This window comes from Sinocyclocheilus rhinocerous, unplaced genomic scaffold, assembly GCF_001515625.1.
Source record: "Sinocyclocheilus rhinocerous isolate Xijiao unplaced genomic scaffold, SAMN03320098_v1.1 scaffold499, whole genome shotgun sequence".
In the NCBI taxonomy this organism is placed as follows: Eukaryota; Metazoa; Chordata; class Actinopteri; order Cypriniformes; family Cyprinidae; genus Sinocyclocheilus; species Sinocyclocheilus rhinocerous.
In genome coordinates, this window is record NW_015637156.1 from 573,284 (window position 1) to 598,536 (window position 25,253).

Consider the following 25,253-nt stretch of genomic DNA (forward strand, 5'->3'; position numbering starts at 1 on the left):
TGTTTCTGTGAATGGGTGTGACAGTAAATTGGGGTCTCTGTAGGCATGCAACTGTCCAGTCCGGGCGTATGTATGTGCATGTGAGAAAGTTTGTGTGTGAGATGTTTGTAGGTCACTATCGCAAGAGCAGGTTGGCATGGCTGAATATGAAAGTTGATGATAGCACATTCCCCTCACATTTCACAGGTTCGTAATAATCTCTTACTTCATTCCTCTCACTTCCAATCTCTCACCCCCGCAATATTTCTCTCTCTCTCAGAGTTGAACTGCTTAGCCTGTCACTCATATCAGCCTCGGAGCCCCACTGTGAGTGAGTGAGTGTGTATGTGTGTGTGAAATACTAACCGAAGGTCTTCTTCTGGCAGTCGTCTCACTTGATACCATCATGTGTGAATGAACAATATGTGCCTGTCCTGAACAGTTTTTTGCTTATAGTCAAGGTTGAAACTGAATTCTCATATTTTTATATTCTTAATACATACAATACAAACACATATTTTTGTAGTATAAAGCCTCAATGAATGCACATGTTGCATTAAGAAATATTAACATTGCTAAAGCACAATTTATCAAATTCCTGACTGTGTGTAGCACCTGCAGCTCTGCATCTGCAAAGGATCCCAGCATTAGGAAAGAGCAACTAAAGTTTAATTTTAGATCATTTCAGTCTGATTTTAACAGTTTGAGTGGCACAGTGAAGACTGTAAGCATGGGCAGCAGCAAACTACTGCATATTTTAGCACATTTTTTTTTCTCATTTTGCATGCAAAGGCGGCATCTAAATTAAAGTCTTAAAGGAAAAGAAGTGAAAAAGTCCACACACACACAAAAAAAGTCCCTCTGTGGTCTATTTACAGCATAAAGTTAACCTCAAAAAACGGCCCATTTAATTGTGAAGTCATAGGGAAAATGGTCTATTCTATTTCTGTTTTATGTGCAAAAATGTGACTAACACTATAAGTAGACATAACGATTAAATTAAATTAAATATACATTATGACCTTTTAAAAGTTTTTGATTCATATCTTTAGGTTTTGTTTTAAAAAACACTACATATGAATTATACAAAACACCGTTTCATGCTTGCAAATAGAAGTGTTTTTTTATAGCTCGACTTACATGGAAGTGTGGCATTCTTTGATATTTATGCTGTTCTCTATTTGCACATGCATATACAAGCCCAAACTCGGTCTTTGAATTAGAAGTGAGCTTGAACTTTAAAGTGACTCATATCACATTCAATCGCAAACAAAAGCGTTTATTACAAGTATAATGAGAACATAGGAAGAAAGACGACGGTTAAGGGAAACAAGAGATGAATCAGGAGAAGAAAGCAGTGACTTGTGTGTAGAATCATTGAGTTGACATAGTGTTAGATTAGGGTACAGTGACAGAAAGAAACTACACAGAGTGAACATACCTGCTGTTGTTCTTTGATTATGTCTCTCTCGATTTGAGTCTCCTCTGTCGTTTCTTCCTTCCTTAATTATCTTTCGCTCCTCTCCGGTTTTCTTTAAGTTCCTCGCTTGTGTGTGTGAACTGGAGGCAGGTGAGTGGATGAGCTCAGTTCAGCGCCGCGGCGACTCCTTCAGTCAATACAGCGCGCGTGCGAACGTCTCCTCCTCCTTCTCCTCTCTCCCTTTTCTCTCTCGTCTGAGACTGAAAGGGAATGATGCCCTACGATGTTTCCAAATCGCTCTCATTTCGTCTCTAGTTTCATCAACATCGTACACTGCAAACTACAGCGAGTAGTTAATAATACAAATAAAATAAATATCAGCATGTACCAAAACACAGAATTGTTTGACTAATGGCAGCATAATACACACCAAAACCAAAAATGCCATGTTGATTTGAAGGTTTAATGTTATACAATGATGGAAATCTATGGATATAATGAAGTTTTTTTTCATTCTGATTCTTTATTCATTAAATACAACCCTAAAATAAACAAAATAATTAAATAAAAAAGCTCTAAAGCGCCACCAAGAGTTCACTTTACGCGCTTTTATATTTTAATTAATTTCATGTTTCTATTATTTTTCTTCTATGAATTCCATAATGATCCTGAAAAAAAATAAACAATAGTAGATTTCCACTGTACACACAGATTATTGTTTAGGACAATATAACAATGTTATGAAATACAGAGATAAAATGACAGAATTATTTTGGATCCAGAAATAAAAATTTTAATTCAGCTGTTTTAAAGAGTGGGCTACTAAAATGATTACATGTCAAACAGAGTTGTCAGATTGAAGCATAGAGTAAACGTGGTTGTTTGTTACGTTAACACTTAGAGTGATCTCTGGTAAAGCACATTCACGGGTGTGAGAAGTGGTAATAAATTCATATTTAATGTGAATCAGCCATGACCAATTCATAAGTTTCATCCTTTCAATTCACCAATTCATCCTTTAAATTTCATTGAGTTCCAATAACAATAAAAAAAATGGAGCTCACAAACTAGTTATTACATTTTTAAAAAATGTATTAAACAATAAAAAGGCAACCTTAAAGCAAAAATAAGTTAATTCAACTTTATCTTTTATTAATAACAAAAACAGCAAAACCGTACAATGCCAACATCAAAATCCAAAACATATATACAATGCAAACCCTGAGTACAGTGATTAGAAGCTCTCAAACTATGGTACAATACAGACCACAACTCCCATGAAGCCATGGGAAATGAGGAAATAAAACAGACATTTCAGTACAGAGTTGGTTTTTAATAGTATCTGATGAATAAGCTACAGCTAATAAATCAAAGCCCCCCTACAAGAAACAAACCTCCAAGAACAGTGTTGTAACACTGGACAAAATTAGAGTGCTTTGTGTGCAGTACAACAATACCCGTAACTCAGCAAACCTATAAAACAAAACTCAATGAACTGGTGTGAAAAAGTGCTGGAAAAATAGAAAAAATGCAGCATGTTCACAGTGATATCAATATTCCGTCATCGCTATAATTTCAAACAAGTCAAGCGTCCTGTGACCTGCTGTGACTTACAGGGCTCAGTAAAATTTTATTGTCATTTTTGAATTAATGCAATGATCTTATTTACACCTCTTAGCTGCACCAAAAAACAAAACAAAAAAAAAAGCCTTAATGAAGTAATGGAAGTACAGTGATAATGACCGATGAAAGCAGATTTAGCGTAAAAAAGGAGGGGGAAACCACTGTACCCTGGTGCTCAATAACCAAACAGAGAAAATCCAAACATGTGCCCTGAATGTGAAAACCCCAAAATAAAACTAGTTTAACAGTGAACACTCGCCAGCCTAAATAAGTAATCAAATGAACATTGGTTTAAAACAACACAGTCAGAACAGTTACCTAAATGCATACGGTGCATCACCAACAGTGAGTCAAACTTTAAAATAAGCAAACGTAAAAAATAAATATGTATTTGTGAGCTTAAAAGTGTCTTTAAAGTTAGTTAGCCATGACAAAGAAAGAAAAACACAGACAATACAAATAAATGGGTGGAATAAGCCAAAGCGAACAAAGCTTGTCAAATGTTTCAGTGTGTGGATGTGTGAGGAATTAGGTTACAGTATGATCGTATGATCATAAATATCATTCCCTCAATAGACACCTTCACATCACACCCAGGGTGACCCTATCTGCAAAGGCGTTTGAAAGCACAATGAAGTTCATTGCTTGATCTCCATCAAGTTGTTCTCCTCTGCTTCTATAGGATTCTACCCTAAGACAAAGGAACAAAGTGAGACTGTGAAAGTGACTATCTTCATTTTAGGTGCACAAAAACTTACCAAGAAAAGGAGTCTGTGCTCGTGCTGAAGGCTACAGAAGGGTTAGCAAAGTCTGGACTCCACAATCCACATAGTTCTGAAAGAGAATCACACATACACTCTTCTTATATTGATGAGCCTTTCAATTTGAGCATACTTTTCCCCTTCAGTTTGCAATTTTCATATTAAGCCAGCACTGCCATCTAAAGGCTTACCACAGCACAACAATCCAATGTAATATGGGTGCATAGCACTTCATTAACTATGATTAATAAAGACTGTATGGTTACGGTCTTGTGGCACATTGTGATTGACATGTATCATGACACAGATCATGTTCTGAGGTAGCTGCTCAGAGCTACCCTTCACACTTGTGGAAGTCATGAAAACAAACTATGATAGTGGATCTGGTTCACTACCTAGTGCCCTGACAGTTCACATCACTAATATCTCACGTTAGTCATATTACTCACAAAGAAACTCAAAAGGCTTTCACTACACCTTGCTAAAATACATTTGTTTTAACTTGAAATTGATAAGAAATATTGCTATTGCATATTAAAATATGCTCAAAGTAATAATAAATATGAATAACAACAACAATTAAAACATTTTAGAAAAAACACAAATGAACTTTTCTGCCACAAATCATAAATATCAAAATCAAACAGAAAACACATACCGTATTGACCCGAATATAAGACGATATTTTTTTCTTGGAAATACATCTGAAAAAAAAAAAAAAAAAATTCATAGGGCCATGATTGCGGAGTATTTTAGCAAATCTCTGACCTTAGAACCTTTAGCGCAGACTAAAATAAAGCCTGTGCTTATTGCTACACTGCACTGACATTATTAAAATGCTAGAGGCAGCTGTCTTGGACTAGCTTACACACACTCTTCTCAATTTAATTTAATGGGTAGGGCAAGAACACTGGGCTAACTAAAGTGGTTAACATCTTTGTTCAAATTATACTGTAAGCAATTACAATATATTGGTGCATCTCCAAGGATAAAAGGACAGTAAGATTACTCAATGTTTTAAAAGAAATGGTATATTTTAACAAGGCAGCATTTTTTTGTGTGTTAATAAATACATTTAAAACAGTTCTACTGTGCAATATTATTTTAGTTTAAAATAACTTTTATTTGAATATAAAACGCAATTTATTCCCATGATGGCAAAGCTGAATTTTTAAGTCTTTACTACAGTCTTCAGTGTCACAAGATCCCTCAGAAATCATTCTAAGCCGATTTGGTGCTCAAGAAACATTTATTTCTATCAGTATTAAAAGCTTAATATTTGTGTGGAAACCATGATTCCTTGATAAATGGTTGAAAAGAACAGCATTTATTTGAAACCGAAATCTTTTGTAACATTAGAAATTCTTTACTGTCACTTTTGATCAATTTAGTTCAAAAGTCTTACTGGCTGCAAACTTTTGAATAGAACATATTTTTTTCTAGACATGGCATTTGGAGATGCAACTACAACAATCCAAGTTCAACCTATTACGCTCAGTTCCTTATTTACCAACCGAGAAAAAAAGGGGAGTGGAGCTGACCTGATTGACAAGCCTCGTCCTCTGCTCTCCACACCACTGTGGCAGGGGATACTAATACAGACACACACACACACACACACACACACACAAACAAAAACCCCCACAATGGTCAAATTTCTCTGACAGTTTTAAAAAAAAACTAATACATCCAGAAAACAAAGTGTGCATGAACGCAAATGCATCACTAAAGATATCCGTCATACCATGTGCGTATGCGTGACTGTACCTGGTATGCATATGTGGTCTGTGCATAGTTCATGGGCACCTGTGGGACAATAAATCCTGGAGGACTGGAGTACGTGTAAGGCTATGAAGAGACAGGCATGCAGGAAAAACGGATGAAAATACTGATATTCTACAATCTTTGGAATGTGCAAAATTTTAACTCCTTCACATGATGTTAATATGCAGTGTGGCAGGGTTTGTATGAACATTGTAGTTAGTTACCTGCATGTATTGATTCCCTCCATTGAAGACAGGTGAGGGCGGGGCCAGGCCTGGGGGACAGCAGCTGCAGTACACATACGGGCTGGGGCTTATCCACTGTGATGGACCAATCATTGGAGATGACACAGAACCTGGAAATACGATTCCAACACATTTTAACTAATGAAATTACATGACTTTTTACATTGTTAAGATAACAAGTCATTTAAAAAGATCTGAGCATTTCCAAAAGTGCCCACTACAAATCCTTGAAATTAAAACAAATTAAAAGCACAACTGCCTCCAATAAGATTAAAAACTTGTTCAATATAGCAATTCCATGACTTTTGTACAAGACAGACCAAACAGACAGTGAAGTGCAAGGACTCACGAGAATTTCGCTCTTTCATGATGGCAGGTCCCAGTTTGAGTTTTTTCCCTTTAAAACTGATCGGCTGCTGTAGAAGAATTGAAGTAGTACAAGACGTTAAGATGCCCTCATAACATCAACACCAAGACAAAAAAGAGAGAAGACTGTCACAGCACAGACAAGTAAAAATGACCTCCTTACATCAACGATAGTCTGGATATCAACGTCCTCGCTGAAATAAACAAAACCATACCTGTGAGAAAGAAGATGTACAACTAATCAGAGGAGGCAGGTAAAGACATTTTTTAAAGCTGTTTCCAAGAAATATCCTATAAAAGGATAGTTTACACCACAAATGACAAATCTGTCATCATTTACTCATCTACACGTTGTTCCAAAATTACTTTGGAATGGAATGACAGTAAATGACAAAATAAGCATTTTCGGACACTTGATATATGCTATATATTAGTATATACAATATAATACATACAACATACTTTGAATGACCTATTAGAAAACAACTCTTAAACAACGGTTTAAGCTTGTTGGCTGGTCTTAGCTGGTATCCAAGCCTTGTCAGATGATTTAGCAGGCTGGTTTTTGAAGGATTTTAAACACTATGTAGTCAGGCTAACTACATCCAACTTAAACCAAGACCAGCATAGACTGATTTGAAATGATTATTCATTTTTTTCCCCAGCAGGGCAAATTACAACTCTCACTCACCCTTTGCATATTCCTCCTCGATAAGTGATGATTTTCACTTCTTTTACAGACCCATACTTGGCAAAGAACTCTCTGATCTCGTTCTCATCCACCTGATGGAAAAAGTGCCAGTTTGGAGAGTAGATACACTATATGGACAAAAGTAATGGGACACCCCCTTCTAATGAACAGGTTTGACTACTTTAGTCATTTTCATGAGTACAAATCTTAATGTTTAAGCATATAATGATACTCATCACCAAACACCAATGACTTGTACATATGGGTACAGTCATTTTAGACACTTCCAAAACTGTTGCAACGGAGATGGAAATAACATTTTTAAACACATGAATTATGTTTCCAGCTTTGTTGCCACAGTTTTGGAAGTGCCTTTTTGTTTTAAAGAAGGGGGTGTCCCAATACTTTTGTCCATATAGTATATGTACAAGTCATTGGTGTTTGGTGATGAGTTTTTGGCTCAAGGTCTGCATTTAAAGTCACACCAGAGGTGTTCAGCTGGGATCAGGGCTTGGCTTTCTGCAGACCAGTCAAGTTCTTCCACACTGACTGAATCAATCATTTATTTTTGAACCTTGCCTTATACACTTGCCATGTTAGAATAGAAAAGGGTCCTGTTCAAACTGTTGCTATAAAATTAGAAGCACACAGTTCCCAAGAATATCATTATATGCTTAAACATTAAGATTTGTACTCATGGAAATCACTAAAGTAGTCAAACCTGTTAATTAGAAGGGGGTGTCCCAATATTTTTTGCCAAAATATAGTGTAGAAACTATGTATTGTAGGTAGAGTTTAGAATTGTACTGCACCAGTTTGAACATGTAACGTTAAAGGGGTCATATGATGCGATTTCAAGTTTTCCTTTCTAGCCACAAAAATGGTCAGCGTCATTAACGTTACCTTCATGTCAATCCCGCCGACGAACAGTGTGTTGGGCGTCATCTTGCCCTCAGGTAAAATATAACCGTTAGACAACTTCAGAGAGGACGGAAAGCCCTGACGGTGCTTCTGGATATCCTGTATGTATTTCACAACATTTTCGGCTTTATATCAACACACATTATTAACAAGACAATGAACACGTAGCATGTACAATATAGGCCCTCAAAAACCAATCAACAGCCACACATTTGAGGTTCAAAATACGATTACCTGTGAATATAACCCACATATGAGGCACAGGGGTAACTTAACGCCCTGATACATCTTAGATTTGAAGTAAGGCCACACGTTTTGTTACGTATTCCCTAAAAATACACCCCTAAGTCAGCCGAAATACTAAATGAAGAAGTTTCAAATTGCTCGACACACACAAAGGCCGAAACCGGATCGATCTCCAACACGATCTTTCGTGTTTCTTCATTAAGCAATCTGGGCATTTACGCTAAAATGAGTTAATTGGACGAACATTTGTGCTATCCTGACAGATGTACATCATCTAATGGCCGACGGTCTGATTTCCTCTGATGGCGAGTTTGCCGCGCGAACTTTTTACAGCAATGAACTTGATATTAATAACAGCGAACTTTATAGATGGTGCCTGAGAGATTAAGTTATCAAATACTGTTACTACTTTTGTTACTTACCATATCTAAAACAATTAAAATGGCAAAATAAGTTAATGAAGTGCGTGGCTCGTTGGGTCTGTGCCTCTGGCTGGAGGAGTTGCATTAAAGCGCCACACCCATTCTCAGTCCTAATTGGAAAATAAATACCAAAATAAGGCGAATTTTAAAGTTATTAATACCGTGAATAACATTCATATTTTACTCGTGAATCGGTCAGAGCTCAAACATTATACATTGTAATTATTTCTAAAATAAGATGACAGATTTGGTAGTCTAGAAGTATCCATTTAACGTAACGCACGTAAGTTACACCAGGTACTCGATGACATTAAAAACATACTGCGAAATTTATAACTTTTTAAATGCAAAACAAATCAAATTTATTTAAATGAGGAAATGTAAAAGTCTGAATTTGACGATCAATTTGATGAAATGCTAGTTAATTTAGTGTTGAGGAGGAGACAATCTTGCTATAGCAATAACTGACCGCTAGATATCGCGTTTGAAAATCATGAGCTACATATTTGGACTGAATTTTAGGTTATGTGCCTCAAAAACAACTCACCTACTGTCTACTGGTTGACTATATTTAGGTAGTATGAGGAAAATTATCATCTCCACAGAAAAGGGAAATAATTGACTAAAAATAACACCAGGGTATAAGGAAAGTGTAGTATGCACAAAGCTTTGGATTAGACAAGAGTAATGCTTTTTATTCATCCAGAGTTAATAGGATATCAGTATTAGAAACATCCCTTGTGTCATGTGCAAAATAATACACAGTTACCACGGGAACCAAGACAAAATGAGGCTACTGACACCAGAGAAATACTATAACATAAAAGTTTCACATATCATTGAATTAAAAATGACAAATATGAAAAGAAAAAAAAAATCCATAATTTAACAAATGACTATGTTTTGGTCTATTAACTAAAATCTTAAAAAAGAAAATACAGACAAAAATGAATAACTGTTCAGGCACTGGTTCATGGAAAATCAGTAAAGATGAGTGAGTGAATGAGAGCGACACGGTCCATATTAATACTAAAGCTCTCTACTTCTAGATTGAGCACCTGTCAATGTCCCGCATTTATCACACAACAATTAGTACTCCAAAAAAAAGGACAAAGACAGAGATAGAGGGAGAACTGTAGCAAATATAGCTTTTATCTGAGGCAGAGTGTGTTAAATGTATTTCACAGGATTATTGATTTAGGAGAAAACAAATATAGGTTTTCCACATAAACGTCAAGGTGATGTCCACAACTTTCAGCCGTAAGGGCATTTTCAAAGAAAATTACAGAATGGAGAATCTCATTTGAGTTGAGGCTGCTTTTTTATGGCTTTGGATACTACATTTAGGTAACGGAGCAAAGGATCCATGGTATACATGGTATAGGGCCTTATATTTGGGGAAAAAAGAAAAAAAAAACGTTTGAATTAAGATTGTACGTAAATACACAGCCAGAGGTCTAGGAATTAAGAAACAAGATGTGGTTTAGGGATTCAGTTACGGGGCATGGGGCACATGAGGCAATCAGCCTGAGTTCATATGTGCAAACATCCAGCAGAGTTTCTTAAGTGTTGAAGATGGGTCCAGTCATATTTAAGGGGAATCCGGATTCAAAGGTCAGTAGGATTAACAATAGTGAAATCAGAGTCCTTGCTGTGAGTGCTGCCGTCATCTGGACTGGAGGACCCAGATGTGGTTCCCATCAGAGGGTCTTGAAAATCCACCTTGTTTAGGCCTCGTACGTGCTTAAAGAGTGGAGCTGTGGTGGTTATGCTTTGCTCCTCACTCTCAGATGGCTCACCATCCTGCAAGACCAAGATGTAGTCGTCCCAGTTTCTCCCTTCAGTGGCCTAAGATACAAAGTAAATAAAAACTGTGTATGAATTTGCTGTATTTAAGATTGTAAGTTTGGGTGAATTGCATTATCATTTGGGGGCTTTATTTGGCAGATATCGATAAATGCAATCAATTTATCAGCATATTGTGTAATTCAAACCAGTGCTAAAATTTAAATAAAACTGTTAAAATAAACAAAAGACTACTGAAATAAAACTGAAATGAAATATAAATATTAGATGAAAAACAAATTAGAAAGGCTGCCTTGGCAACTTAACTAACTGAACTGAATTAAAAATAAAGTTTAAATATGATAAAATGATTAAAATAATGAAAATATAAAAATAAAAGCTAATTTAAAATATTCATAAATACTATAATAGTATATTTATAATACTAAAACAAAATTATTTTTCATTAATTGACAGCCCAAAAGCTAACCCCATACAAATCCCATTTTGCATAAAGTAAATTAAGACATTATTCATTATTATTATGTATTATTATTCCATAACAATTAAGGAATTTTCCCACATCTCATTCTGTAACACAAATGAAATAAACAAAAAGTATTAATGGATCATTTGTTGTACTACCCTTTAATTTATTTGATTAAAAAGTTTTTTTTTTTTAACGAAATGATCAAAATGCATCTTGTACGGTCATAAAAAAAATTAACTTAACTTCCTCCAATATATATATAAAAAGAGAAAACTTTAATTCTGGCGTACTGAAGTAAAACCTATAAATAAATTTATAGAAAGTGTACTAGCTCACACGGAAAAAGTTGTGTAATCCTCTCTAACCTGTGGCTCTGGTATTGTGGTGATATTCTCAGTTGTCAAGACCTTCTCCTCCTCTTCTTTCTCAGCTACCATGTCTCCTTCCTGGTGGTTGTTGTGCTGTGGAGCTTTTTGTTGTATGATAGTAGAATCAGCTGTGTCTTCAGACAAATGGTCTGGATCACTCTGGTCCTTTAGTGTGCTATACTGGCTAGAGCAGTAGTGATCATCTGCTATGGTGATCTCCTCATTTTCCTCTGACTCCAGCTGGCTCTGGTTGAATCGGAGAGCCCCCTTCAGGATGTCCTTAACCTGGGGACAATATGGACAAAATTTGATTTAATTTAATATTAGAGCTAACAGATGTCTAATATATTTTGTATCACCCTGAATGGGTCTGTGTACTAATTACATGGGTACTTACCAATAAACAAATAAATGAACATAATAAAAATGTATTTAATTTATTTTAGCAAAGCAGAGACCTGATTCATACCTGTTTTAGTCCAGCAAGTGACACCAGAACCTCATCTTCCTTCTCCAGATGCTCCTGCAGTATCACATCTTGAATTTTGCCTGTCCATCAATCAAAGCACAATCATTATGATTCCATCACCAGCCTTTGTTTAGTGCAAAGACAACTGATGGCTCACTGACTCACCTATGTGCATGTTCATCATCTTGGCACAATATTTACTCATGGCCTCTAGGTCATTAATCTGACCCTGTAAGAACGACACCTGGACCTCCAGCTCATCCTGTGTGTAAAAATACATATACATAAATTAGCATACATATAGGACTTATTAAATACAACAAAATCAGGAGCTAGTACATGATATTCTAGTAATTCATATGCTTTATGAAAATAAAAAAATAGACACAAAATCAGAGTCTGGGAATGCAAATGGTACAGTTGAAAATAAACATGCTTACTGCATCCTTCTTGTTTATAGTTTTACTGTGTGACCGCGAGCGACTGATATTAAAGAAAGAGTCTTTCTTTGTGGCAGAGAGGGGAGGAGATGATGTGCTGGAGTCTTGGCCCCTGGACACCGGCAGAGGAGGGGAAGACATTGCATGATCCCGCCCACCAGACAAACTCTCAGTGCTGGGGGAGGAGCTAACCATATTGGAGGTGTGGCCTGTAAGGTAGACATTAAAAGAGCAGTCACAAAAATTCATCTCAGACAGCAACATCAAATGTAACAGAACAATTTCAACAAAACATATAGTAAGCTACATAAATAGCACAAAGAGTTGGAGACAATCACACAGCATGCAGTAAATCAACCATATGTAAAAAAAAAACATGACCTTAAAAACAGCAGGATCTCACTTGTACTATGAAGATGACTTATAAGGCATATTCACAGAAAGTTCAGAGAATATTTACATTATCATCCAAAAGTCTGGGCTCAGTAAGATTTTCTTAAAGAAATGAATACTTTTAATGACTTCTACTTTTTTCAACAAGTATGGATTAATTTGATCAAAAGTGACAGTAAAAAGATTTAAAATAGTATAAAATAGTGTTTTTAAACTTTCTATTCATCAAAGAGAGCTGAATACAAATGTATCACGATTTCCACAAAAATATTAATAGCACAACTGTTTTCAACACTGATAGTAATAATGGTTCTTGAACACCAAATCAGAAAGGTTTCTGAAGGACCACGTGACACTGAAGACTGGAGTAATGGCTGCTGAAAATTCAGCTTTGCCATTACAGAAATAAATGACATTTTCAGATATTTTAAATTCTAATACTATTTCACAATAGTACTGTTTTTACTGAATTTTTCAAACAAAGGCAGTCTTGGTGAACATAAGAGACTTCTTTCAAAAACAAAAAAAATCCTACTGACCCCAAACTTTTAAACGGTAGTTAATTATTTTATTACATAATTAATTTAGAATAGCCTAATGTAATACAAATACAGAATTTTCTTTTTGGTTAAACTTACTGAAAAAAACCTGGTGACAAAAAGCAGCATGACTCATTATGAAATACACGATTACACCAAGTTTATTTGAACACAGACACGCATGCATGGATTGTACAGCAGACACGTCACAGTAAAAGCATAAAAAAAATACAGGATCAAATAAAATGCATTTATACAGCACACATGCACGCTCTGGTGCTGATGATGTTGTCATGGTAGCAGTTACCTGGGGTATCAGAGTGAATCTGGGCAGGGAGAGATATCTGGGAGGCTCCACCAGAACCTACATCTAACAGACAGCAGAGTAAGGCTACAGCACACACCTATTCTGTCACAGGTTACATTAACACAATCCATAAGCGTACAGGGTCGAAAAGGTGTGCGTATGCGAGTGCTCACCTTTGCTGAGGTGCACTGGCAGACTTTCAGACTTCAACAACCGGTGCTGATGGTGCGTTTGCGGGAACGGCTGCGATTTCATCTGCGTGTTTGAGGGGGCGGTGCATGATGGAGGCTCGGCCAATGGGCGTGGCTCAGGAGCTTGAGGGGGAGGAGCTGAAATCACCTCATTGTTAATTGGCGAGATGCCGCTGGAGCCGCCTCCCATTGGTGCGATGAGCTTCCGGCCGAAATTAAGAAGAGAACTGGATACTTTATTAATGTTGAGAGGTGCTGCTTTAGTGCTGGCCCTGGAGAAAAAGAAAAAAATATAATATTATAAATGTACAGTGCATATATGTTTAATACATTTTGAATAATTATATTATTAATCCTTAGATTAATGCTTAATTTCTGCTTTAAAAAAGAGTGGCATCAAATGTATATATATATATATATATATATAAAAAAGGTAATGCACAAAAATACAAGATACCGAGTCTTGTTGACCAAGTCGGCCCCACGGGTTTTGTAGTAATCAAGGTTTTGCTGGAACTGGTAGTTTACCGGTCTTGGATTATTCTAAAGTTATATAAAAAGACAAATGACAAAAATAGCACAAAAAGAGCAAATAGTAAGTACATAATCAATTCCAGAATAACTAATAATAATAATAATAATCTTATATATAGATTATAACAATTATATTATTATGACTCCAATTACATTACTAAATACTACATTTAATAAATATTCTTATATTATAATTATAAATATACATTATAAATAAATATATATTTTTAAAAATACATTTCATAAAATAAATGATATTTGTATTTTTTTTTTGTTGTATATTTACTTTTTTAATAATATTAAAAGTGAAAATGTGCATGACAGTACCTTAGGGTCTCTGAGAAAGAGTGCTTTCAGCAGCAGAGAGTGGATGTCTCCGATAGGAGGATAGTGCATCAGGAGCCCGAGACATGTCTGGAAGTTACTAGCGATCACTATGATATGAAAAACACAGGAACGATAGTTACTGCATATTCAAATAAACTGATAACGTTCTTTTAGAGCTCTTTGTAAAGGTACATGTTCAGTGCCAGCAGGCATAAGCCAACTAATCTGCATACCATTACTTGCTGTGTTTGGATTGGTTATGTAGGTGTTAGTGATGCGATTTGACTAGACACACTATTGACATACTGTTTGTGGGTTTATATTGCTTGATATCTATAGAGCTACAAGGTGAACACTCAAAGTGCATTTAGGCCTTAAGAAGTCTATATCTTGTGTTATGAATGAAGCACAGATGAGAGAATTGAACTCACATGCATCTCTGATGTACAGAAGCATAGCGACAAACACGTAATCAACCAGGTCCAAAGTGATGCTGTCTGCGAAAAGAGCATCCCAGACCACCAACAGATCCTGCAGGGGAAACTCCCGACCAAACAGCAGTCGAACCCAACGACTGCCCACAAACACACAGAGAATTCATGAATGATGGGGGAAAAGGTGACAAATTTATATATATATAAAAAAAAAAAAACACTTATGTTTTAACATATCTTTAATCCTACGTGGTTGGTTTATATTCAACACGTAGAAATGACAAGAAAAAATGCTTAAATAATAATATATATTTAAAAATATACCATAATATTATATTAAATTAGTATAAAAATAGTAATATAGTTCATTCATACTCACATGCCATAAATCTGGGGAGCTATTTCTAGTCTGTTGAGGTGCATGTACAGCTCAATGTCATGCTTCTTTACTAGCTGGTCCTGAATTCGGTTGACTTTGGTCACAATGGCCACAGAAGGGCCTGAGTCCTGTGGTCTCGCAAAGGGGATGCTGGTTAACATCTCTTCTTTGCCCTGAAAGATTTACACATAAGTAATCTTGACAAGATTGAAGTTTGAATTTGACACTAACAAAATATCAATGCAGTAGATATATCAAGATACATAACCAGTGGCGTAACTTTGCTTTGAAAAGTGGTGGGGACACCGCGCAACTCGTTTTGCTAGTTTTTTATTTAATAACCTAATTTACTTGGGGACTGGGTTTAGAGTCGGGCAAACTTAATTTTGGCATTTCAAAAATACATCGATGTACCAGGGGCGGCGCCAGAGAATTTTGAACGCAGGTGCTGAGGGGGTGCTAGATAATTAACAGAAGGAGCTGGGCAATTCAGGGCTCCAGACTCATTCTTCGCACTGGTCGCTCTTTTGCGATTAACTTTCTCAGTTGGTTGCACGAGCACGGTATTTTTTTATTTTTTTGCACTACAACCAGGGCCGCATTAACCATTGGGCTAGACGGGGCTGAAGCCCCGGGGCCCGAGCAAGGAGGGGGCCCGTAATGTAAGCTTGTAATTTAAACGCATTTAAGCGTTGTGGTTTAAAAATGAATTTAACTGTTCAGGGACATTAAGCAGTGGGGCAGAATTAATTTTGGCAAATGCGCGCGTTAAGACGGTTTCTGATACGTGCGGAGCGCACTTGCTCCTACAGCGCCTGACTAAACTAAGAGTTATTTTTTGCGTCATGGGGGCACAGAAATTGTTTGGTTACCAGTATTGTTCCAAATATATACGTATAGTGTTTGTAGGTCTATTTCTTTGTTCTATTGTAATTCATGACTGTTTACTTGTCTTCAGTAAGTTTGTTTTTACGTAGGCTATAGTATTTTTTATTTATTTTATTTTGAGATATTGGAATTGGTAACAATAATTATGAAATTGCAATGCATCAAAAATTTTGATTGGATAAAAATCCTATTTTAAGCTATATATATCATTATTGTGATGGGGGGCCCTGCAGTAAGCCAGTGAGGTCTTAATGCGGCCCTGGCTACAACATGCTGTTAATCAATGCATGCTGATGAACTTTTATCATAGTTTATAGTTATATGGAAACGAAAGTAGTTAACATTCAACCCGTTCTTTTTCATCAGTAGTATTATTTGTGATTTGAATTTTGTGAACGGGAGTTCCTCTTTTGCCATGTTATAAGCCGGGCTTTAAATGCTTTCACTTTCGATTTAACGATCTTGTCAGGTTTTACAATAAAACATAATTGTCTGTTTAGCTTACATCTATACACCTTTCACCTTTTAAGACAAAAAAAAAAGAGGTAAACAGCAAAGATAAGCTTTTCAAAATGAAAACAAAACAAAAAGAAAAGTAAAACTAAACTTTCTGCCGGTTGACAGTGCTTGCATGTTTTTTGTTTTTTTTTCCCCACAAGAATACCAACATGTTCACCTTCTCTGGTTTAAGAAGCGGTCTTTTACTTTACTTAAGTGTGAAAACCATCAATATTCGCTCATTTTTGCTGAGCGCACCTTCTGCAATTAATAGTAAATATAACCAAAACAGGTTATTATAATTTGTATATGAATAATAAAATAAATATAAGGAAAACTAGCCCACTCGATTTTGTAATATTCTTTAATTTTGTAGTCCGTATGAAAAGGTGCATTTCTATTAAAGGCACGTCCATGTGGAGATGGCGAGTCAGCGTCGGCATTCGGCAACCTCATCTTTGCACCCGACTCAGAAAGCACTAGTTTATTAATAAATAATTAAAATGTCTTATTTTCCCCCGACACGTTCATAATCACTTTGCCGGTGCTTTGAGGCAATTGATTTATGCGCGAGCTTGAGCACGGAATAGGCTCTAGCCTAATACGTCTGCCTATAGCCTATATTGAAGTATGGCGCTTATAAATTATATATTTAATAATTAATATATTATTATATTAATCAATTTAATATAACGTGCGACTAGTTGACTAGAAAAATCTTTAGTAGAGGGCAGGCCTACTTAGCACAAGGAAGCTCTCCATTTTTAAAATACAATGCTATAGCCTAATGACATTACGAAAAGTGCGACAGCTGCAAATCACGTCGTTATTGCACTGCACGAGTTATGCATGCGTAAGGAGTCAAATGTTTTTTTTTTGTTTGCTTTTTTTATCACCCTAATTAGATTATGAAGAATGATTTGTTGATCTCGTTTTCCCTTTAATACATACCTTCCGCAATATATTTTTCAATTACTTTCAAAAAGTGGTAGGGACAATATCGACCCTGGCAAAAAGTGGTGGGGACATGTCCCACCCGTCCCACCCGCAAATTACGCCTATGTACATAACAATATCAAGTTATACATAAAATCATTCCTGGTACCTTTCTGACCTCCCGTTCAAAACTGCTGAACCAGGGTTCTGCTGTCTCCATGAGCAGTGAAAACATGGCACTATGGGAGAATTGACGAACAAAAAGACAGACTGAGCAAAGTGTGTTTAGCAACTATATGCATTTAAATAGAGACACGACGATTTGGTTTAAGATTTGTTATGATAACGTGACATTTACTCACTAAGCGTCATGCTCATGGAATTTAGGATCCAGAAGGACTTTCATCTCTTCACTGCAAATGATAAAAGACACAATTTACATAAATATATAAAGAAGAACTGAAAATTCCATTAATAATGATTCAAAACACTACACAGAACAAATATAAACTTTAATTTGAGCAAGTCTTCAGACGGTCTTGTCTGTGTGGTAAATAGGTCAGACCTGGGATTGGCCGTCTCACTGGCATGTTGAAACGCCTGGTGATCACAACTGAGAACAAACACTATAGGGGCCAGTAACTCATGCATGCCCTGTAGAAAGATTGAGAGGGAGGGATGAAGAGGCAAAAAAATCAAGGATAATGTAGAGAGATGAATGCTTTTGGGAAAATTATTATTAGATACATCTGAGCCAGTCTGACAGGTTATGTTGTGGTGTGGCAGTATTTGTCACAATCATTAATCATTAAGTGTTTATAAACCTGCTTATAGAGTAGCCGTTCGTTCTCTCGTGCGTAGCAGAAGAGAATATCAGTCAGCTTTGTCCTGACATCCTCTTCCTGGAAGTACAGCATCTCTGGAAACCTGCAGCCAGTCAAGGAGTAACAGACGTATAATATAATATAATATAATATAATAATACAACAGTATCCAAATTAAATTCTATTATGTATGAAAAAAACAAAAAACAAATAAAAAGATACACTACCATTCAAAAGTTTGGGGTCAGTAAGATGTTTTATTATTTTTAAATAAATTAACCCTTTTATTCAGCAAAGACACATTAAATTTATTAAAAGTGATAGTAAAGACATCGACATTGTTGCAAAAAAATAAAAAATAATAATAATAATCTATTTCAAATAAATGCTGTTCTTTTGTACTTTCTATTCATCAAAGAATCCTGAAAAGATGCATCACAGTTTCTGCAAAAATATTAAGGAGCACAGCTGTTTTCAACATTGATTAGAGTTTCTTGAGCACCGAATCAGCATATTAGACTGATTTCTTAAGGATCATGTGAAACCGAAGACTGAATGGATGGTAGTGTATAGGGCTGTCAAAATGACTGAAAAACGAAATTCGAATTTTCCACTTAAATATTATCAAAATTCGAATTATATTCGAATTTAAAAGGAATAATTTCAGTTAGGGGGAAAAAAGCTTTTGGCTTCTCTCCTGAGGCCACAAGAGGGCGCATCAAGCAAATGGATTTAAAAAAAAAAATTCGACGAATATTCGAAATTCGACTTTTTTTTTGACAGCCCTAGTAGTGTATCTGTACAGGTAGTTCACACACTTACGTTCGTAAAACATCTTGTTTGATCATGCCCCTGAGCTCCTTATCCTGAAAGAACTTATTCCATAGACTCTAAAGAGAGACAGAGGAGAAAAAAAAGATGTCAATCAAACAGTAATAGACAGATCCAGCCATTCTTATGGTTTTACTGCATTGGCTGTTCTCTCACCCCCTCATCCTGTGACAGTGGGTTGTTCACCACCAGGTCATGCTGGCCAGCAGCTTTGCGAGGGTTTGTAATATGCTGCAGTTCAAAACAAACGATCATGATTTAGTGTCACAACCTACCAAAGACACATAAATCACTGCCACGTACATGTGTGCACGCACATACCGTCTCTTTGATCTTCTCATACTGTGCTCTGTGCTCCTTGGTTCGACTGATCCATTGAGTCTTATCTTCTGATAGGACGTCCAGATAAAGCTGGAACCAACGAAAACAAAGCTCATAATTTTTTCTGCCCGTTTGGCACAGAAATCACACACTTAACCTTTCATCCCCAATAACAACAAGAAGACGGTTTTCATGCAGTAAACCTGTCATCTGCCACTGTCAGGTAGCCATTACCTTCCAGCATACGCTGCGGAATCGGCTGCTCCGTAATCGTCCGTTAATACCAGCCTGCCTGATCCGCGCCAGATAGTTACTGTTCTGGAACAAATCATCCCACTCCTTTCTGTAAAGAGCATGCCAAACAGAAAGTTAGAAGATAGAGATACACTTTCATCACAGCAGTGGGTTTCATATGAGAACCAGAGTATATTTCTGATGCTTTGTTACATTAGGGAAAAATGAATGACCTGTACGACTGAAACGTGGACTCAACAGCACTATCCAATGATCCTCCTGAAATTAAAGAAACAAAATTACAAAGCGAAAACAGTTAAGAGTCTTAAGACATCATAGTTTGTGACCTAAACATGGAAACGACTGAATTCTGAATAATTATCTTTTAGATAACAAGTTCATCTTTTTCATAGTGCAGTATAACACTAGGCAATATATTGTGTATTAATAATACAATCATAGTAATTTTTCTAACAATGTAATTACAAATCAAATACAAAATGCCTCCTTGTCTTGCTACTTTTAATGATGGCAGAGATGTTTCAATAGTGTTACTGATTTAAACATAACAAACATTAGATTTTATAAGAACTCTGAATAAGTTCAAGTGGTCCATGCAACTGAATCAATTCAAAACTCAAGTTTGCCTCTTCTGGCATTTTTCATACTTTCAAATATTTTAGTAAAAATAAACATAATATGTATATATGTAAATATACACTATTATTTAAAAGCTTGGGTTCAGTAAGATGTTTGTTTAGAGAAATTCATATTTTCATTCAGCAAGGATGCATTATATTGATCAAAAGTGACAGTAAAGATATTTACAGTATAATGTGACAAAGGGTGTCTATTTAAAGGGGTCATATGATGCTTTTTTTAAAGATCATTATTTTGTGTATTTGGTGTAACAGAATATGTTGACATGCTTTAATGTTCAAAAAACACATTATTTTTCAAATACTGTACATTATTGTAGGTCCTCTATGCCCCGCCTCTCTCAAACGCTTCGAAATGCGGTTCTTTTCAACTTTCTATTCATCAAAGAATCTCAAAGAGCACCAAATCAGTAAATTAGAATGATTTCTGAAGGATCATTTGAAATAGAATTTGAAAACATATTAAAATGAAAAACGGTTGTTTTAAATTGTAGTAATATTTTACAGTATTATTGTTTTTAACTGTAATTTTGATCAAATAAATGCAGCCTTGCTGAGCATAAGATACTTTTTTTCAAAAACGTACCCTACTCTTTTGAACAGTAGTGCAAGTAAAACAAGTCTGGTAATTACTATGTATTTTTATATTAGTTCACAAATGATTAATTAAATATTCCTGACTTCGTTTAGAGAAAACATGCCTTGATCATTTTCAGCTAGATTACCATGTTTTAGTATTCACTTTAAAAATGAATGCCAGGTGAAAGTGAAGAAAATACAACAGAATATAACAGAAGAATAATGATTCACAATCAAGTACAGGTAAACAGTGAGTGCAATGGAAACGGTTCCCTTTTTTACTCTGTTTAAGCCTGACTTTGATTCTGTGTGAACGACATTAGAGTTTCTACTGGCAGAAGAGCTTTTAGGAAAATAGAACTAAATTACTTACAAGTTTTTCGCATAATTTTGATCATGAGAGCTTTTTTTTGTTCTTACAATATATATGAGTTAATAGCAATAGTCAAAATACAATCTCAGTACTTAGCAAAATAAATGCAATACAAAATATGCAGTCCTACTCTTCACATTGTTAGGTCTCAAATTTGAATGTAGATCTATTAATGATCTTACGGTCTTTGTTCCTGTTGTAGTAGTTCTGTAGAGGGTCGTAACCCGTCTCCTGCTCGTCCTGCTGCAGCGGATGTCGTGTTTCGAAGTTTGGGTGCTGCATGTCCTGCAAAACCACAGAGGAAGAGCTAAAGACTGTGATATCAACATTCACCACTGAAGCCACGATCAACACTACAGTACAAAACGGGAACTACATTAGGTATTGTGTGGATACTCACTGTTAGACTCGCCTGGTTCTCCTCATAGGCCTGATCACAGTGGAGACCACAGTCCAGCACTAACCATTAATCTGACAAACAGCAGAGCAAAACAAATGAATAAACCGACAGAGCCTAAACTGACAATACTGATGGCTTACTTATAGTTGACTTTGCATATTAAACCATTGGATAGCATGAAGTATTTTAAAGGGACAGTCCACTCAAAAATTGTCATCATTTACTCCCCCTCATATCAATTCAAACTGCATGACTTTTTTTCTTCTATGGAACATAAAAGAATGTATTTTGAAGAATGTTTATAACCAAACTGTTTCAGGTTCTATTGACTTCTATAGTATGGACAAAAATATAATGGAAATCAATGGCAACAGAAACTGTTTGCTTACCAACATTTCTCAAAATATCTTCATTTATGTTCCACAGAAGAAAGAAATGCATACAGGTTTGGAAACACGTGAGGATGAACAAATGATGACGGAATTTTCCTTTTTGGGTGAGCTATCCCTTTAACATTGAAAACAAACAAATGTAGAATAGTACAATGGAAAAAAAAGGTAGAAATAGCTAAATGTCTTCATCATCAACTTTTCTGAACTGGTTAGGACAAAACCCAAATCAATAAGCCAGAGACACAGCAGCTTGTATCATGTCTGGTTAGTATACACTGAACAGATTGTGTTTGTTTGGATTAATTACATTGTTTCATTTTAGTCTAAACCATTTGGAATTAAATCCAAGTTTAGCTGCTAGTTCTGGCAAAGAATGTAAATGTATTTCACAGCCAAACTGTGAATTTCTTAATTCATGACAGCAACATGAATGAAGAGTGCCAGCAACTCAGTTCTTTAAATAATGTTTAATTGGACTGTGTATACAACTGTACCATCACCTCAGGATCATTATACAAGGCTCGAAATTGCGACCATTTTGGTCGCATATGCTCCCGAAATGTAATCTGTGCGACCTCAAAATATATTTGGGAGCCAGCAACACTTGCATTCATTTACCAGAATAACCAGCCGTGCTAACATTTGACCGATGTGCAGTGAATTAAAACACAGTCTTGACTCAAACAAAGAAAAAAAAGAGGCAAACAAAGGGCGCTCATTTGATCTGTTGTATATGTGGTATAATTGTTCTGCAGCACTGAGTGCGCGTGAGCAAACACACTGGTGGTGCCAAGCGCTGTTTGGAAGTGACTCCCAGACATTTATAAACCAAAAATATCCTAGCTCTGACAATCCAGAGCCAGACAGCGCTGATGTGACAGCATTAGGCTCTAAAAAGTGGAAAAACAGGCTTGTCTGGATTTCTTTCTTCTATTTTTAAACCTAAATCCATTCTGAACACACACAACCTCCAGCAAACGTCTTTTATCAATTATGCAGATGAACTAATAAACACTGATCTAACATCTCAGTACACCAAAAGACAGCCTGTGCAACTCATGCATTATATATAACTGTGTTATGTTAGATGATATATGAAGAAAAGCTGCCTAGGAAATTGCCATTGTGGGGGTGGGATGGTACAAAGAAACAAAATAAAATAAATTAAATTAAAAAGTTATTATTTAATTATATAAATTACATAAACAATTAAATAATATAAAAACAACTGTATTATTATTATTATTATTAATCAAAATAAAATATAGGCTAATAAAGTAATAACAACTGCATAAATATAAATACATAATATAAAAATAACTATTATTATTATTATTAAATAATCAAATAAAATCAAATAAAAAGTAACAAATATATAACATAATATAAAATAACTATATAATAATAATAATTATTATTAATAGTAATAATAGCATCCCTCTCCACTGATTCAAATGTTTGTTTTCTGTCCAAATAAAAATGTTAATAAATCATAAGTGGCAGATTTCAAATGGCATAAGCTAACAGATAGCTTTCTCCGTGTATTATAGACCTCCTTGGCCCAGCTCAATTAGATTTATGCATTAGCTGTGGTACAGTGGGAAATCCCAGGATCCTCTGCAGTGAAGTACAGTGCTGGAAATTAGCATAAAGCCTCAGGGACCACTAGAGGTATGATTAAGTCAAGCCAGACACATGGATAATAATTAAAATATGCTAAACACAACAATAATAATGAACTGGACCTGCAAGATACCTCAGCAGCCTCACACAAAGGAATTCAACTAAGACATTCACCAAAAAGATTATTAAGTAAAACTAGTAAAAATAGAAATAAAAATACAGTAGCTCTCTGTAATTAGATGTTGGGTTGGTGTGGCATAAAAATGTTGCCTTAATGTTCAGTTTGTTTCTAACATTGCAACTACAGCATTTACTGGCACAGCTGCAGGCTAAAGGCAGCGCTGATGCAATCACTCCACAAATTAATCTTTGCATATTTCATTAGATATTCACATAAGCGCGCGCACACACACACACACACACACCACATGCATAAATATTTATCACTGCATGTGTGTCTGTATGTGCTTATATACATGCATAGTCAAGGAGACAAGCTTGATTAGAATTAGGGCTGAATATATTTTTGTATATAATTTTGATTTAGCTAAGATTAACATGGCATTGTCTCCATTTTAATACATTAGGATTGAAAAAGGCTAAAGACTACATGCAATCCTTAAATACTGTGTGTGTATTTGAGATAAAGTAATGAGGAACCGAAAAAACACTACTGTGAGAAACCTGTGCTAAACCAAAATTAAGAAACGAAACAAACACAACTCACTACAGTAACTGAAACTAGGAAAAAAGTAATTTGCATACATAGAAACGCTAAAGGGAAGTTACTGTAGACTAGTAAATACAAAATTATTTTGAACAGTATTTTGTGAATTTTAGGATCACAAAATAATCCACCAAACGTTTAAGGAGTTCCATGAGACAAAACCCAGCTCATTACATCAAAACGCCCGTGGGTGCAGCACACACTAATAAGGAGGGTTACAGAAGCAAACCAGGCCTAAACCTGTTTAAACACACTCGCGTGCCTTCACTTCATCAGCCCTTTACAGAACAGAGCTCCTGCACCAATCACATGACAGCAGCTTGTAGGAATTCTATGAGCAACTGGGTGAACTCAAAAACCCTACGTTATCATTAGTGCAGAATATGCTTGGTCATAATATTAGGGCAGAATTAAATTAAGAAAAGAATGTGCACATGTTCTGGTTCTGTAATATGCATGTATTCACAAACAATGATAACCTGAAACCTTTCAAATATTACAGGACTAAGAGTACAAATTTATTCAAACAAGAATTAACCAAAGGCTGTGAGCTAATTGTAATCTGACATGGTTTGTATGCATTAAATACTGCAGCATGACAGGCGTTTAACTCAAACGTCACCAAGTGTGTGTGCGCGAGTATGTGTGTGTGTGTGTGTGTGCAAGTGTGAAAACAGTCAGCAAGCTGGTCTTGTGATGCCATGGTAAGTCTTTTTCTGTTGTTCAGACTATGTGGCCTCAGGTCCAAAGAGAATCATATACTCCTCCAAAGATCATGCTGTCCTACTTCACAACTACATTATAATGTTACATAAAACTTATTAAGCAAAAATATTAAAGGAAAAAGAGGAATCATGAAATATCAAATCCTCAA

The 25,253-nt window shown here is 35.7% G+C and overlaps 2 protein-coding genes across 6 annotated transcripts in view; both read right to left on the reverse strand.

Moving 5' to 3' along the window:
• Nucleotides 1-2,928: 2,928 nt before the first annotated feature.
• dazl (deleted in azoospermia-like) lies at nt 2,929-8,549 on the reverse strand. 5 transcript variants are annotated; one of them, XM_016563610.1, is made up of 10 exons: nt 8,439-8,549; nt 7,753-7,869; nt 6,850-6,941; nt 6,322-6,373; nt 6,142-6,208; nt 5,772-5,911; nt 5,551-5,631; nt 5,325-5,375; nt 3,781-3,856; nt 2,929-3,708 (listed from the first exon to the last, which is right to left on the reverse strand). In XM_016563610.1, the coding sequence occupies exons 1-9, from the start codon at nt 8,439-8,441 to the stop codon at nt 3,812-3,814; spliced, it is 648 nt and encodes a 215-aa protein (XP_016419096.1). In that variant the 5' UTR covers nt 8,442-8,549; the 3' UTR covers nt 2,929-3,708; nt 3,781-3,811. The 5 variants fall into 5 exon arrangements, with proteins under 5 accessions (XP_016419096.1, XP_016419095.1, XP_016419091.1 ...); XM_016563609.1 differs by lacking the exon at nt 8,439-8,549 and adding an exon at nt 8,261-8,419; XM_016563605.1 differs by lacking the exon at nt 8,439-8,549 and adding an exon at nt 8,005-8,229.
• A 559-nt stretch (nt 8,550-9,108) lies between these two features.
• Nucleotides 9,109-25,253, reverse strand: part of tbc1d5 (TBC1 domain family, member 5) — a 17,118-nt gene continuing 973 nt past the window's right edge. Inside the window, exons 2-23 of the mRNA XM_016563603.1 lie at nt 21,638-21,708; nt 21,420-21,522; nt 19,860-19,905; nt 19,627-19,735; nt 19,393-19,482; nt 19,228-19,302; nt 19,063-19,130; nt 18,241-18,343; nt 17,982-18,070; nt 17,779-17,829; nt 17,586-17,655; nt 15,095-15,267; nt 14,713-14,855; nt 14,282-14,388; nt 13,878-13,963; nt 13,403-13,692; nt 13,230-13,292; nt 11,991-12,199; nt 11,716-11,812; nt 11,551-11,630; nt 11,079-11,366; nt 9,109-10,286 (exon numbers count right to left, since the gene is read on the reverse strand). Coding sequence (XP_016419089.1) covers nt 10,047-10,286; nt 11,079-11,366; nt 11,551-11,630; nt 11,716-11,812; nt 11,991-12,199; nt 13,230-13,292; nt 13,403-13,692; nt 13,878-13,963; nt 14,282-14,388; nt 14,713-14,855; nt 15,095-15,267; nt 17,586-17,655; nt 17,779-17,829; nt 17,982-18,070; nt 18,241-18,343; nt 19,063-19,130; nt 19,228-19,302; nt 19,393-19,482; nt 19,627-19,735; nt 19,860-19,905; nt 21,420-21,519 — 2,577 coding nt within the window. The 5' untranslated portion in view covers nt 21,520-21,522; nt 21,638-21,708 and the 3' untranslated portion in view covers nt 9,109-10,046. The remainder of the gene's footprint in view (nt 10,287-11,078; nt 11,367-11,550; nt 11,631-11,715; nt 11,813-11,990; nt 12,200-13,229; nt 13,293-13,402; nt 13,693-13,877; nt 13,964-14,281; nt 14,389-14,712; nt 14,856-15,094; nt 15,268-17,585; nt 17,656-17,778; nt 17,830-17,981; nt 18,071-18,240; nt 18,344-19,062; nt 19,131-19,227; nt 19,303-19,392; nt 19,483-19,626; nt 19,736-19,859; nt 19,906-21,419; nt 21,523-21,637; nt 21,709-25,253) is intronic.